At 36.5% G+C, this 15,081-nt stretch overlaps 1 protein-coding gene across 3 annotated transcripts in view; it reads left to right on the top strand.

Annotated features, from left to right (window-relative positions):
- Positions 1–15,081, top strand: part of GBE1 (1,4-alpha-glucan branching enzyme 1) — a 169,916-nt gene that overhangs the window by 94,094 nt on the left and 60,741 nt on the right. For all 3 annotated transcript variants that reach the window (XM_068691224.1, XM_068691217.1, XM_068691208.1), the window contains exons 8-11: positions 5,158–5,273; positions 5,490–5,617; positions 10,106–10,204; positions 13,023–13,133. In XM_068691224.1, coding sequence (XP_068547325.1) covers positions 5,158–5,273; positions 5,490–5,617; positions 10,106–10,204; positions 13,023–13,133 — 454 coding nt within the window. The remainder of the gene's footprint in view (positions 1–5,157; positions 5,274–5,489; positions 5,618–10,105; positions 10,205–13,022; positions 13,134–15,081) is intronic.

Here is a 15,081-nt window from a genome sequence, read left to right as displayed (position 1 = left end):
ACTGCTTGACCAAAGGAAATATGACAATACACGGATTGTCCATTGGATTGGTTGTCTGTACTGGGAATGTGTTTTTCTTTTATTAATTAAAAACTACAACTTGAATAGTTCTTGTATAAAAGTCTTGAATAGTTCAAGACTTTTGTAGTAATTTTGAAAGCTTTTATCAGACCTCCTGCAACTAGAATTTGATTGAAACTTAGAAGCTCTTTATATTACTCTGTCCTTGGAACATTGTCACATCCTTGGAATGTGTGTCAAGTGCCTTTTGTTTATTTTAAAATAATGTTAAAAATTAAGTGTATGGTAAACAAAAAGCCTTATTGTCTTGCAACTTCTCACCTCAGTATTATTGATATCTGTGCTATTAACATTATATTCATAATATTCTTTGTTTTCAGAATAAGCTTTTTCCTTATAAGTTATTTTGTCTCAATATTAGTTTTGAAATGTGAGGAAACATAATGCTGCTGAAACGTAATGGCGTGTTTCCTTCCTGGCTCTCCAGAAAGCAGCCATGCAATGCAATTTCAGAAATCCTGTGTCTGGAGAAAGTAGCACTCTACACCTGTGCCTCTGTGGTTGTTCCTGTGGGGAAAAGAGACAACTCACTGCTTCTTGGGACTGATGCAGGTGCAGTGATGTGTTGATGCTGACCGCTTCTGCTCACAGATCACCATAGGCCCCAGGAGGATAGTTCTTTGTTTGTTGTACAGTTCAATTCAGAGACAAAATGCGGCTTAGATCTTGATCTGTACTGAACAGATGCTCTTTTGGTCTCTTAATGGCTGTTTTATGTTACGTTGGATGATACAGAGAGGTTTATGCTAACGTAGAAAGGCATTTTGTAGGATTGTGAGTGCAGGTATCAAGTGGTCTAGCCATGGTAGTGGGAATCTTGCCTCAGCTAAAAAGTGAGTGTCTGCTCTGCTGTTGCTTCTCGGTCCCTCGTGGCTGGTGATGCTGGGGGTCTTGGCGACAGTGAAGGAGAGCAAGGAATCGCTTTTCCACATAAAAGAAGGAGGTGGATATACACAGCTTATTCTTTGTTACTTTCTTCCAAAAGTTACTTTCTACCTTTTGTATTGCTCTGTGAACGAAGTGCCTCTGAGTAACAGGTAAAAAGGTATATGCTGACTAACAGTGCAGGGAAGAAAAGAAAGTCTCTGTATCAGCTCTGTGCTATACATACTTCTTTCAGAAAATAACTTTTAATCGGGTTCACTGGAAGTTAGCATTATCAGACTGAATGCCAATTCCGTTATTATTATGTTTAGTAATCCTTTGCTGGAAATTAAGCCAGTCAACTGTTGAAATGTTAGGGAATAATTCCAAAAGTAATATTTCAGCAATTCAATGCTATTATGTGTTAAGTTAATTATACACTAAGAATTGAAAACAGGTAAATCATCATAAGTGTCTTGATTCTTATACTGTCAGCAGTTCCACACGTTTTTTATAATACATAATAAATGCAGTTCCTGAATGTCAACATTAATATGGTTCAAGAACTGCAGTTTCAAACTGTTTTAGGTACAGACAATATTATTTTATTTTTTTTTGTCCATAGTGACAAAATTTAACTGGTTTAAATGCATTACTTGCATCTGAATATTTCATGTTCATCATGGATTGGAATTTAGATTATTTTTTTTAGAACAAATCATTATTTTGCTGTCTTATTAGTACAGCAGTAGAAAAATAAGGATTGTGATTTATAAGCAGTACCACAGGTTTTCTGCTGACCTAGTACAGGAAAATTGTTAAATTCCACATCACCTTGTGAAACCAGGTCATCTAAGTAGATATATGCTCATTTCACTTAAAGCAAATTTCTCAGTTGAAATGTGTAAGTTATTGGCCCAAAGGTGGGGGAAAAAAAACAGTGAGAGTTCTCTGAAAAGATCTTCTTTCTTTTGAATAATGTCTGAGTGAATTCTGAAGTGCTTTAATTTACACTGTAAACCATTTGGTTCCTTTTGGTAGCATGGCATATATTTTTCTCTTCTTCCATGAAAGCATTGAAAGAACTTCCTATATGGTATGCAAAGATGTGAGAGACTGTTAGGATATGAGTTAAGATATGACTTCTGCTCAAAAGAAATTACATTTTTTAATGAATGCTACCCAGTTTGCATATCTGTCTGTAAAATTAGGAAATTTTTCTTCTAGGAATGTTACTGAGTTATTGCTCATATGGTGGATATATTTCAATTATGCTATGATTTTAGCCTCTACTGCAATTCTGCAAAGTTTTGTTACTTATGTTAATTTCTTTTTCTAATGCTGCTGCTCCCGTAAACAAATTGACTTGGATGAAATCACAAACCTCTGTATGATTTGTGAGTTGCATGTTTCTTTGAAACCATTGTTCAGTCTCTTATTTTGGAGTTATGTAGTTATCTCCCTAAAGATCAATATAGTTGCTTTTATTTGACATTTTTGGTAGAAATTCTTTTCATTTTCCCCCTTCCCCCCCCCCAAGTTTATATGAGAAACAGAGTTTATTTAACTGTTTATTTATTCACAATCTTCTCTCCCATGTCTTCCATGGCTGGAAAACATCTGCTGCACCTACTCAGGTTTTTGAAGTCATCAATTTGCTAACTGATATTTTGGTTCAGCAAATTCATCTTGTTTATTCTTATCTGTAGTCACTTCCTCATGTAAAAGACATTACAATTTATTTTCATAATGGTTCTACATCTTTTTTTTCCAAAGATCAGTTTTCAGTGCCAGCAGTTGTGGAAAAATTACATATGTTACCCATCTTGGGAACTGTGTGTTTTACAAATGTGCGAATCCTCTTCATCATCTTAAGAATTTTAAGGTCAAGCAGTCTGTAATGAGGAAAACCAGCTCCCAAGTCTGACTAGTGCTTGTGGCAATTAAACTACTCTTTGTACATGTATTACCTTAATCTTGAGAGATTATTTTTTATCACTATGAGCAAAAGTCAGCAGTAGCTGTACAGCGTTTAGCTTACAGCAAGGAGCTTTCTGCAAAATTGATGCTGGGTCAGGAAAAGATACAGCAAGCATTAGTAAAAAGCTGCATTTTTTAAGTGACAAGTTTACCAGTTCACAAGAATGTCAATACCTTTCTAATCCTTTCACTATCAGAGCATTATGTTTCTTTATTTTTCATTCATTGCTAATCATTTCACCTTAGAAATAAGAAACATATAAAAGGTTCTACAGACAAGTTACAGAGATCTTCCTACTGTAGAATTATCTTGTGAATTAAGTATTTGGCTGGAAAAAAAGAGTTACGTAATATATGCCCCCAAAAGGTATTAAATTACAGAATCAAGACAATATGCTGATTGGCATTTCATAGCTTTGGAATTTCCAATTTGATAATACTTCTATTTTTATATAGTGCAGAGCATGTGAAGAAAAGCAGAAATATTCTAATCATATTGAGGTAAATAAAAATTGGCTATTCACTGAGATCAGGATTTTACCAGCTTCATGGTATGTCTAGGGTGTCCCTGTGTTTTCAGATTTAAAGCAGCTTTCATATGAGGAAGGTTCTGGAAGGAAGGAAGGTTGGGATGTTAGTTTGCTAAAACCTTTTTTTTTTTTCTTGTGATATAATAGCCTCATGAGTGTACTGTCTCTGGTATCTGCTAAATGAAACATAGAAAGGGACGCCTTCATTGGCTAGCACCAGCTATGTGCATATGTAAATTATAATTGTGATACAGCCTAATGCACTTTGTGCTAGGTGTACCCCTTCCATCTCACCCAGCAGAGGGTGATGGGTGAGACCCTGCATGCTTCTGTGGAGCTTCCCTTTCTCCTTGGGCACAAACTTGATAACAGGTGGGATCATAGTTATGCTGTGTTGGGAAATTGATATGAGATGAGCTGTAATGCTGGCAAATGTTGAAGACGTGGGCAAAAAAGCATTTGGCACCTCATGGGGTTAGTTGAGATGGATGAACTACCTGGAAACCTTAGTTCGCAGGAGATGCACCTGATGCAGTCTGAGCTGAGAGTGTCAGAGGGCAGGGGCACAGCAGGTGACCGAGGGAAGCAAGACACTTGTGGTTTGTGGTATTGTAAGACCTGCAATAGTAGGTCTTAGTAGTTTCAGTAGGAAAACTGTTTGCGAACAGTAGGAAAACTGTTTGAGAAACCATTCTGCTCTTTGTTACGAATTCTGTTCACAAATGCCTCTATGTGCTTAATCACTTGGAAAACTCTTTTATATTTATGTTTTACTGTCCATGCCTTGTTTGTGTGTTTGTTCTATACCATTACTGTTGTTCTGAATTGCAAATATCTCCTCAACTTCCATTAGTCTGCACTTTAAGAAGTTCTGCAACACAGTAGATGATTTGGTGCTAAAAACCTACTGGTGATATGTGTTTTTTATGCATAATTTAAGGAAGGGGAAAAAAAGAATTCAACTTCTGTTTGGCCTAGGAATTACTGTAAATCCATAAAATCTTGGGAAATAAATCCTACCTCATACTTTCCTTTTGAATACCTAAAGGGGGCCTACAGGAAAGCTGAGGAGGGACTCTTTGTCAGGGAGTGTAGCGACAGGAGAAGGGGTAATGGTTTTAAACTACAAGAGGGTAGGCTCTAGATTAGACATAAGGAAGAAATTCTTTACTCTGAGGGTGGTAAGGCGCTGGAACAGGTTGCCCAGAGAAACAGTGGATGCCCCATCCCTGGAGGTGCTCAAGGCCAGGCTGAACGGGGCTTTGGGCAACCTGGTCTGGTGGGTGGTGTCCCTGCCCATGGCTGGGGGATTGAAACCAGATGATCTTTAAGGTCTCTTACAACCCAAACCATTCTATGCTTCTGTGCTTTTTCCGCTCCATTTTATAAGATCTGTTCTCACAGAGTATAATTGTCTTTAGAGTTGCAGATATACAAGTGACACATATTGTGTTAAAACATGTTAAAACTGTAACCTATATAGGTGTGTATATATAGGTAGCCGTGTATATATAGATACTGTAAGCTCCCATCTGCAATCTTAATGATGTGCAGTAAAAGACAGGGATTCAAGAAATGAGGAAAAAGCCATTAAAAAGGTAAAAGTCCGGAATAAGTAGTATATATTCAAGTGAGGAACACTATAACGAACTCCAGTTACTTTCACAGTTTCTAAAATTTTCTGTTTTATTTTTTTTTTTAGCTGGGAAGTTTTGAGATTCCTTCTTTCCAATTTGAGAATGTGGATCGAAGATTATGGCTTTGATGGCTTCCGATTTGATGGTGTTACATCTATGCTGTATCACCATCATGGAATTGGTAAGTAATTTGGTCAACTCTAATCTAACTAGTCCTGTTATAGTTCTGTTACTGTGGAAATGGTGATACAGAAGTTCACTGAATGCTCAAAATTCAGACTTGCTCATATCTTATTGTGCTGTTACATGACAGATTTGAAATTATGAATAACAATTTGCATATAGCAAAATGTGTTTAAAAATGTAACTGTGTCCTTTAAATTTCATGTCTTTATAGGCACAGGATTCAGTGGGGATTACAATGAATATTTTGGCCTACATGTGGATGAAGATGCTTTGTGTTATCTAATGCTGGCCAACCACATGGTTAACTTCTTGCATCCAGAATGCATAACCATAGCAGAGGTAAAATCAGAATTTGCCATACTCAGTGACATAATATTGATTAGTTTGCTTTGGGATGTGAATTTCCTGGTAATTATCGAGTCACACCTCAGGTACTCAAGGAACAATATAAGCTGACAAATATTAATTAGGAGACAGACTTTGTCTTGTGAGGAAAAACAAGTGGAATACACGTTTTGTGAATTTTCTGTGTTTTTGGGTCATTAACTGATGTGGGGATTACCCCTCTCCCCCCAGTCTCCTTGAATTTGTAATGAGGTTTGTTTTCATTAGTTTAAAGTTTTTGTGTGATTGCCATTTGTCACTAGCAATTCATGGTACTAAATCTTAACAGCCCTTGCGCTGTTTTGCATGTTTTAAATTATAATGGCATAATTGACAACTGTTCTTCATAATAATTGTGGTAAATTTATAAATGCTGAATATATGTGCTAATTTATATTTAGTATTAAATTTCCCTAGGTTTTCGAGGGAATAAATAACTGTATTTAAGTTTGGTTGAGTTTTCAATGATATTTTATCTCTTTATCTAAATGAGTAATTCTTGTAAACCTTGAGGATTCTTCTATAGTTATATTTAAATATCTCTTCATTTTAAAAAAGTTGCATCTATCTCATGTCATTATGGACTATACAGATTGTTATTAAAACATTTTTGGATTAGAGTTCCTAGTTCCTCCTTGGGAAAACAAAATTGTGCTTTTTTTTTTTTTTTTTTTACTTATGATAAGTTTGCATTATAAACAAAAACAGCTAAAAGCTTAATGGCAGGCTATCAAAAACAGCATCTGGTAAGCAATTAATAAAGTTGAGGTGGTTTCATTAATCTGTAGGCTTATTTGAAGCAAGTTATTGTGTGTGTGAGATGACTTATTTTCTAGTAAGACAGATTATAACCAATTTTAAGTTCAATCTGCTTATATTACCTGGTGTAAGAGTTGTTTTTATTTTTAATAATATGCCTCTTCAGTTTCTTGTGCTTGAGTTGAAAACTGCGTCTGTTTCAATATGATATTCTTCAGTTTAAGGCAGTCACTATACGGAACAGAAATTTGACCAATGTGTTCCATGGTTAAAGGAGACTTTCAGAAGGAGGAACTGTTGGCATAACTGAAAATTGCAAAAGGCAATGAGGAATTTTGCTTTCTTGTAATGATGATGGAATGAGAGCTCTATGAGTAAAATATGTTTTTGTCTAGCCATAAGTAATGATAATACATTCCTTAATTATTTGATGGATAACTTGCACAGCTTTTTAATATTCTGTGCATTCACCATCTTAGTAGTTCCTAAATTTTTAGATATTACTGACTGTATGCTTATTTTTCATTTGGTCTTTTACTTAAAACTGGGATTAAGATTTTGTATAATTTGAAAAAAAAGTGTTAAGGAAAATGTAAAACCTTCAGGCATGATGTAAAAACAAACAGGCAAAAAAATCTCTCCTGCAGTGATTTCATTTCTTTATATGCAGCTCATGTCAAACTAAGATGTGAGCAACTGCTTAGGAATTGGCGAACTATATTTGAATATGAAGATATACTGAACATAGTACTAATGGATTTTTTTAGTGTTCAGGCAAACTCTTTAGATAGATATAATGGTGGATATAATAAATATTAAATTTCCAATTTTATTTCCCTAAATATGAATTTAAAAATTGTGAATAAAGTCAGTAGGTGCTATTTAAATCTCAGATGCACATCCTTGGCCTGGTAGCCATCACAACATTGCAGAGAGAGGCTTTTATTTCAGGTCTGGTGTTTTGGAGCGTGCTGGTCCTGCTTTTATTCTTTGACTGATTTAGCAGAAATATTGAATTTCCTTTTTTAGTATCTAAACATTTAGAAAGAAAATCTACTTTGCTAATCTTTAAGATGTACAACATGTGGAATCTCTAGTCTTAAGGAACGGCTGAGGGAACCAGGGTTGTTCAGTCTGGGGAAGAGGAGGCTCAGGGGAGACCTCATTGCTCTCTACAATTACCTGTAAGGAAGTTGTGGGGAGCTGGGGGTCAGCCTCTTCTCACGGGTCAGCAGTGATAGCAGTAGAGGGAATGGCCTCAAGTTGTGCCAGGGGAGGTTTAGGTTGGAAATGAGGATTCATTTCTTCTCAGAAAGAGCAGTCAGGCATTGCACCAGGTTGCCAAGGGAGGTGGTGGCGTCACCATCCCTGGGGGTATTTAAGGAGAGGCTGGATGTGGTGCTTTAGGGACATGGTTTAGTGGGTGACATTGATGGTAGGGGAATGGTTGGACCAGATGATCTTGGATGTCTTTTCCAACCATAATGATTCTATGATATGAAGATGTCTACATAAGGAGAATCAGTATTGTAAAAAGTACTGTGCGGGTGCAGAAATTCTTTTCATAGCTAGTTTTTCACTTTTAAAACTGCTTGTACTTTCCTTCAGTATGGCTATTCCCATACTTAACTCTGCTATTAATTTTCGTCAGTAAATTGAGAGAGGGAACTTGTGTGTGAAATACATAAATCTTGATAAATACTTCAAAATAAATAATAGGTTTGTTCATGTATGAAGAGAAATAGGGTAATCTAGACTAACCTCTTGCTCAGCATAGGTTCAACACTCAACTTGCACTAGGTTGGTTGCTCAGGGCTTTGTCTCGTTGGTCTTGAAAACCTTCAGGGACATATCTCACACCACTCTGGGCAACATGTTCCAGTGCTTATTTATTGGAACCTTGTAAATGTTTGCTTGTTACACTTACATCCAGATAGAACCATCCCTGTATCAATTTAGGACCTTTGTCACTTCTTCTCCTGCTATCTCACAAAAGAGTCTTTCTGTCTTTCTCAGTAGCCTCCTCAGGCGCTGGCTGCTGTTCTGTCCCCTGTAGCCCCTTCTTCCCCTGACTGAACAACTCCTTTCCCTCAGCCTCCCTTCCCAGGGCACGTGCTCCAGGTCCAGCTGTCCTGGTAACCTCCTGCTAAACTTCCCAGCAGTTTGGCAGGGTCTGTCTTTAACCGGGGACAGGGGTAAGAAGGAGAAAGTAGATGCAGTTTTCTCTGTGGTATTATGACTGCTGAGTGAGTTGTGATAATCCCTTCCTTTGATCCCCTGTCTTTTCACTCAGCTGAGAATGCTGCCGGCCGTTTCTGCTGCCAGGACAGGAGGTTGGCTCATGCTCAGCGTGCTGCCAGCCCAGGCCCTTGCAGCAGAGCAGCTCCCCAGCCTGGCAGTCCCCAGTCTGCCCTGAGTCAATCCCAGGGGCAGGATTTGGCATTTGCCCTTGTTGAACATCTAGGTTGCTACAGCCAGTCAAGGTACCCCAGAATGGCAGCCTGCCTTCTTTCTGCACTCCACACCTTCCCCAAGGATGCCATCCATGAGCTTTATGATGGTGCGGTCTGTTTCTTCACCTCTGTCAACATTGGCAGGTGGCCATGTGTGTGTGTGTGTGTGTATATATATATTTATATATATATAAAAAACACTCTAAGTACAAATACATTTGTCACTCAGAAGTTAAAGATTTGGACATGGAAAGTCCGAATCTTGCATTGTTAGTACAGATTTTACAATGAGTTAAGGTTCTGGTTTAAGATACTTTTCTGGGGATCTCTTGTGTCTTCATCTAGTCTAATGCAGCAATTGGGTTGAAAACTGGATTGAATCCAGAAAACCAGAGTGAGCTTTCTAATGAAGCCACAGTTCTAGTCAAAATTTAATTCCATAAACTCTTGAGTAGACACGAAAGTGGTGTATGTTAATCCATAACCATTGTGGCAGAATGACTTCTCACTTGCATAAGCTGAGTGCTGGTAGGTATTTTGCAATTATGTGAGGATTTGCATTTTCTACACAAATAAGCAAACTTCAGAAGAAAAGATGTTATGTGACACAACTCTCTAATAAAGTGGTGAAATAAGTATTTATTTTAAAAACTTTGAATGACAAATTTAAGAGTGATCAGCCTCTGTGAACACGAAACTGGAAAACTATGCAATAAGAGCATGTTACTTTCCAGGGTTAGCTGGATCAATAGTTTTGTTTTTGTGTTTAGGGAAAGGGTAGAGATTGTATTTTTCTTTCTTACTGTGCCTTATTCAGCTTCTTATTTTTATGCCATTCCTTATGCAAAATATCAATAAACAAAATGAAAGTTTAATTTGTCTTTTGTTGACTACTTTCTACTTGCTATTGATTACTTGGAGCTCAAGAGAGCTAATTATTTCAAATTCTGCCCCTACTAAGGTCTCTTTCTCTTCAAATATCTATTCTATTAAAATGCTTTGTAGTGGAGTATTTGATGAGGCAAGCCATAATGCTACCCTGTAACTTTTGCATTCAAATAGTAAGTCTCGCTGTTGTGATCACCTGATTTTTCTCCCTTCCCTTGTCCCCCTGTCAATCTTTGAAGATGTTTAGTTTACAGAGTGCCTGTGTACTACAGTACTATTGTACAGTGGAAACTCTGAATTAGTAATTGCAATGCTAGCCAAATTATGTTGTGTTTTATTTAAGGATGTTTCTGGAATGCCAGCTCTTTGCCGTCCTGTTGCAGAGGGAGGAGGAGGATTTGATTATCGACTAGCCATGGCTATTCCAGATAAGTGGATACAGGTAAGGAAAGGTGTTCTAAAAATATGTTCTGCTCTTCAAAATGGTATGTTTCTCTAACTATGCATACAGAGAAACACTTTGGAATTCTGCTGATGAATTTTAGTCTCCCTTATCTGTTAACTTAATGCCCTATTAAAATAAGTTCTGACAGTCTTGAGTACAGATATTAGCGGCTGAAATGAGAGCTGTCAGATATCATATCTTAGTTTTCAGAAGATGAGTAACATCATGGGCTATTCTTTGCATTCTAGCTTTTTTTTTTTCTTCATAAAATGCAATAGGTATATATTCATTTTGTTTGAAATAACCTGTATCTTGCAGCAGCAGTAAGATGTGCATTCTATATTGAATGTGAACAGATAAATAATTTATGTGCATATGGTTATCTTATTAAAAACAAACAAACAGAAGCATACAATGAACCCTACTAAAATTGGGCATAACAATTGGCATGGAGGATCGATAGAACTGAAAATTTAACCAAAGTAATCACAGGCAAATTACACTAACACCACCAATCAGTACCAAGGGGTTACAAAAAGAATAATAAAAGTCTGTAAATGCTCTTCAAGAACGATAATGTACTAATAAACATTGACTTTGATAAGGATTAAAATCACCTTTTGCTTAATACAGAGGATCACAAGAAAAAGAATGAAACAATAAATGATCTCAAAAGGCTTTTACTGATGTTTAAGAGAATGCTTTTCAGTTAAATTTAAGATTGCATCCAAATCCCTGGGTGTATCATGATAATCTGAAAACAGTAAATGTTTTATATGAACATTAATGCTTCAATAAATGTAGTGAGTAGCTTAAAATAAAAAATGAATTAACTTATCTTCAGCATCTTTCACTTTTGTAACTAGAAGGTAGAGGGCAGATTGGTTGAAAAATAGTTTTTAAACTTTTTTTCATGTGGAAGACAAACTTGCCAGCTTTTCTAAGATCATTACTAAACTTCAGAGTGTGTAGTTCAGATCCTGGATGCAGTGAGGGACAATAATTCTGTAGTAACAAAGAAAAAACCTTGTTGTGATGGTCTTAGTGGTTGTTTTTTTCCTTCTACCTTCAGCTTCCCTACCACTCTTTGACTGGTAAAGATGAGTGATTTCCTGGTAAAAAATATTACACAGGGAAAAAAAAGAAAAAAAAAAAACTACAATTTTAGAAGAAAACTTTATAATAACAAATTATAACCTATTTTGGCAATCTCTGCTGTGAGCTGCTTATTTTAATTTTCAATATACAGAGAGGAAGTATGCCTATCCTGCAGAAAGTTATGTTCTTTGACTGGGGAGAAAGCTTCCAGAAGCAGCAGGTGAATGTTTGGTATGCTGATGGGATGTTGGGTGTGAACTCAACTATTATAGTCTAGGCTCTTTCCCAGCATACTCAGAGTAATTAGGAGTGTGATTGTGCAAGAACGTAAGGACATGCAGGCAGAAATGCTCTTGATGAGGAAACTGCAAATAAGTAATCACAACAGAAGATCTTGAGGTGAAAGAAGAGGTTATGTGTGTGCTTCTGTTACTGCACTTCTCAAAACAGAAGTAAAGCTAAAAGGACTGGAAGAGGAAACTTAGAAGCAAGGTCTATCAAATGTTTTTTTGTTTGTTTGTTTTTTCCTAGACTGCTTGCTTACATTTCTCTCCAGCTTTTAAGTATGTACCTTCTAAAAGCACATTTTTCTGGGCAACTTCCTAAAAGCAGTTTTAGACCTGGAGGATCTCCTGGGATCCATGAGCTTGTTCTGAGGGATTTGTAAAAAGTAGTTCCTGTAACAGTGAAAAAGTAGTTGCTGTAACAGTGGGTTCAATAGGTCAGGTTTAACATAGACCTAGTATATAATATGATGCTGCATAGGTGCCTGAATGTTTTCAGGGCAAGAACTGAGACTGGGGGAAAAAATTGTTTAGGAGTACATGGTGAGTTAAAATAGGAATGCTAAATTTTATGGGATCACATCAGCCTTCTTTGTCACTGCCTTTTTCGCTTTTTATCTATCATGTACATGACATATATACCTTTTTATGTATACATCATGCATACATATACATGTTTAAACTGGAGTGAACAATGGAGAATGATAGAAAAAGCCTTATAGAAAAAGAAAACAAAATTAGGCTAGATTTAGAAGAGGGAAATAGTATCATGTGAGGCAGAAAATTGCTATTGATGTGATTTGTTAAATTGCTTAAAAAAGAAAAAAAGCTAACATGGCAGAAAATAAAGTATGTTTTGTATTCCAAAACTCAGGCATTCAAACTGGTTTGGAACTGAGCTGGAATTTGCAGATCAGGGGACGTGAAGTCCATGTGCTAAGCAGATTGTTGCTGTATTGTACGCTTCATGGCAGCAGCATAGGTGCAATCTTGCAACGTGCCATTCTCCACAGCACAGCTCAGTACTTAAGCTATAGTTACGAAGGACGGTGCCATATGCCAAGGTTACTTGAAATACAGGACGTGTTTCAATACCTTATGTAGGTAGGTCTGTGCAGATATTTCTTCCCAGTTTTTGGTGCAGTGTTCTGTTGCGGCTCCTAAATCATATGACTCACTGTATCAAAGGACTCACATGGTAGGTGCCAAGTCCTGTTTTCCCTATTGATACATGGGAGTACAGGGGAAACAAAGTATACAAGTTATCTCATTGGATTGGCAGAGAGAGCTCATCATGTCAAAGCTTGGTAGCAGGAAAAGTTGAAGTCCACAGTTTATTGGAAATCGCTGTGCCAATATAATGAAGAAAGGCAGTACAGGGCTTTTACTTAAACAGAAGTAACCTGTGAATGATATTTCCTTCATTTCTGTAGATCATTAAGGAGCTGAAAGATGAAGACTGGAATATGGGAAATATTGTGTATACGCTAACAAACAGGCGGTATGAAGAAAAATGTATTGCATATGCAGAGAGCCATGACCAGGTATGGTACCGTTTTTTTTCCATATATAAGCAAGTAAAATATAAAGTTTAGAGGTTTAGCAGGTTTTTGTTTTTAAAATTGAGCCTAGATTTGAGGACAAGCAAAAATTTCAGAGATGGGCAGGTCTGGTATGCTGCTTGTGTTTGTTGTTTGTTGGTTTTTTTTTTTTTTTATTTATTTTGGTTTGGTTTTGAGCTTCCTTTTTAGGAAAAGAATCCTGCCATGCATGGCTGGGTGGTGTTATCTTTTCAGTTTTGTTTTTTAACAAATAAATTCTAGCTTCCTCTTTGTCCTGCCTGTCATAGGACATAGGAAGGCATATAATCCATGCTTTCTAAAAGTCCACTTTCCATAAGGTAGGCTGAAGCACTGTTTATGGTAAGTGTTAAACAAGATGACAATTTAGCAAATTTGCTCACTCAGTGAGTGTTTGAAATGTGTTTATTCCCTTCAAGAAAATGTTTTCTTTCTGAAAGGATTGTAAACCCCAATCCTATTCTGAGATCTAAATGGAGTGTTCTTTAACAGTGTGATTCAAAACACAGCAATTGTAATGGTTCTGTATATGGAAAAACAAAAAAAGTAATGATGAGTTTGGATAACACTCATCTCCCACAATCTTTCAAAGTTTGTTTTTTTTCCTGAGGAATCAGAAAACATGATGGTTGAGAACTTTAAAATTTTAAACTTAAAAATAAATAAACTATTTTCTAATAAAAAGCTTAAGTAACCTACCTTCAACTCGTTCCTTTATGTAAGAGATGGACATTTCTAATACCTTTAATCATGTAAATCAACAGAAGTATCTAAAATTACAGCTATATTATATTTTCAAAATAATTTATCAGCTTGCTTTACTGTGCCTATTTGCCTTCCCATCACTGAGATTGTTATACAGTGTTCACATAAAGTGTGAGAGCAGAGTCCAAGTCCTGGTTAAGAACTTCAGGTATTACTTGGAAATGTATATTTTTCTGATTATATGCTTTTAGTAAAGGTGATCCTTCATCCCAAAGTGTGACATGTATAACATTTCTGTTGCTGTTGTTTTATTTCATGCTAGATTATATCAATAGTTTTTCATATGACAGTATATTTCTGTTTTAGAATCTCATGTTTGGGAAGAATTTATTTTGATTTTTTTTTTTAAAAAAAGAAAAAGAGGATTGCAGTCAGACACCAGGATAACATGTGAGAAGTAGGATAGAGAAATTAAATGGGAGTGTGGATAAAACTCAATGTAAAAATATTCAGTGATGCCCATAAGAGGCTGAAACAATTCCAATTTTTTATATGTAATAATGGATTATGAATAGACTACTAACAATCCAAGTACAAGGTCTCATGGTTATAGCAGATAATGGAAAATACCAACTCAGTGCTCATAGCAGTCAAAAAAGCAGATAGATTACTTGGAATTGTTATGAAAGGAGCAGACAGCAAAATCAGTATTCCACTGTAGCCTTTCATGGTTTACTTGCATCATGAATATTGGAGGCAGGTTTGGTCTTGTATCTCAGGAGATCCCGCATAACTGGAAGAAGTGCTGAGAGAGATGGTAAGAATAATTAGAAGGTATGGAGTGGCTTTCAAAGGAAGAAAACTAAATAGACTAAGACGCTTCAGGGTAGAAAAGAGATCATTAAAAGTGGAAGGACATCAGTTCATAAAGTCGTGACTGGCATAGAAAATGGGAGCAGGGAACAATTACCCCTATTTCCAATGGAAAGATTAGAGAGGATATTAAAACTAACAGATGCCAGATTCTGAGTAAAGAGTTGTTGTTCCTCCCCTGTCTCTCTGGCATGAAGCAAGCTCTGTAACCCTTTGTCATAGGATGATGTGTTTGTTCAAACTTTGTGACTTCTAAAGCGTTTGAATTTGTTTCAAAGGAGATTGATTGAAGGCTCCTGAATACAGACATGCTGTTTCACCTGTCTTCTGTGAT

This window comes from Anas acuta, chromosome 1 (genome assembly GCF_963932015.1).
Source record: "Anas acuta chromosome 1, bAnaAcu1.1, whole genome shotgun sequence".
Taxonomy (NCBI): Eukaryota; Metazoa; Chordata; class Aves; order Anseriformes; family Anatidae; genus Anas; species Anas acuta.
The sequence above is the reverse complement of the archived record's forward strand: the minus strand, read 5'-3'. Positions and strand labels throughout refer to the sequence as shown.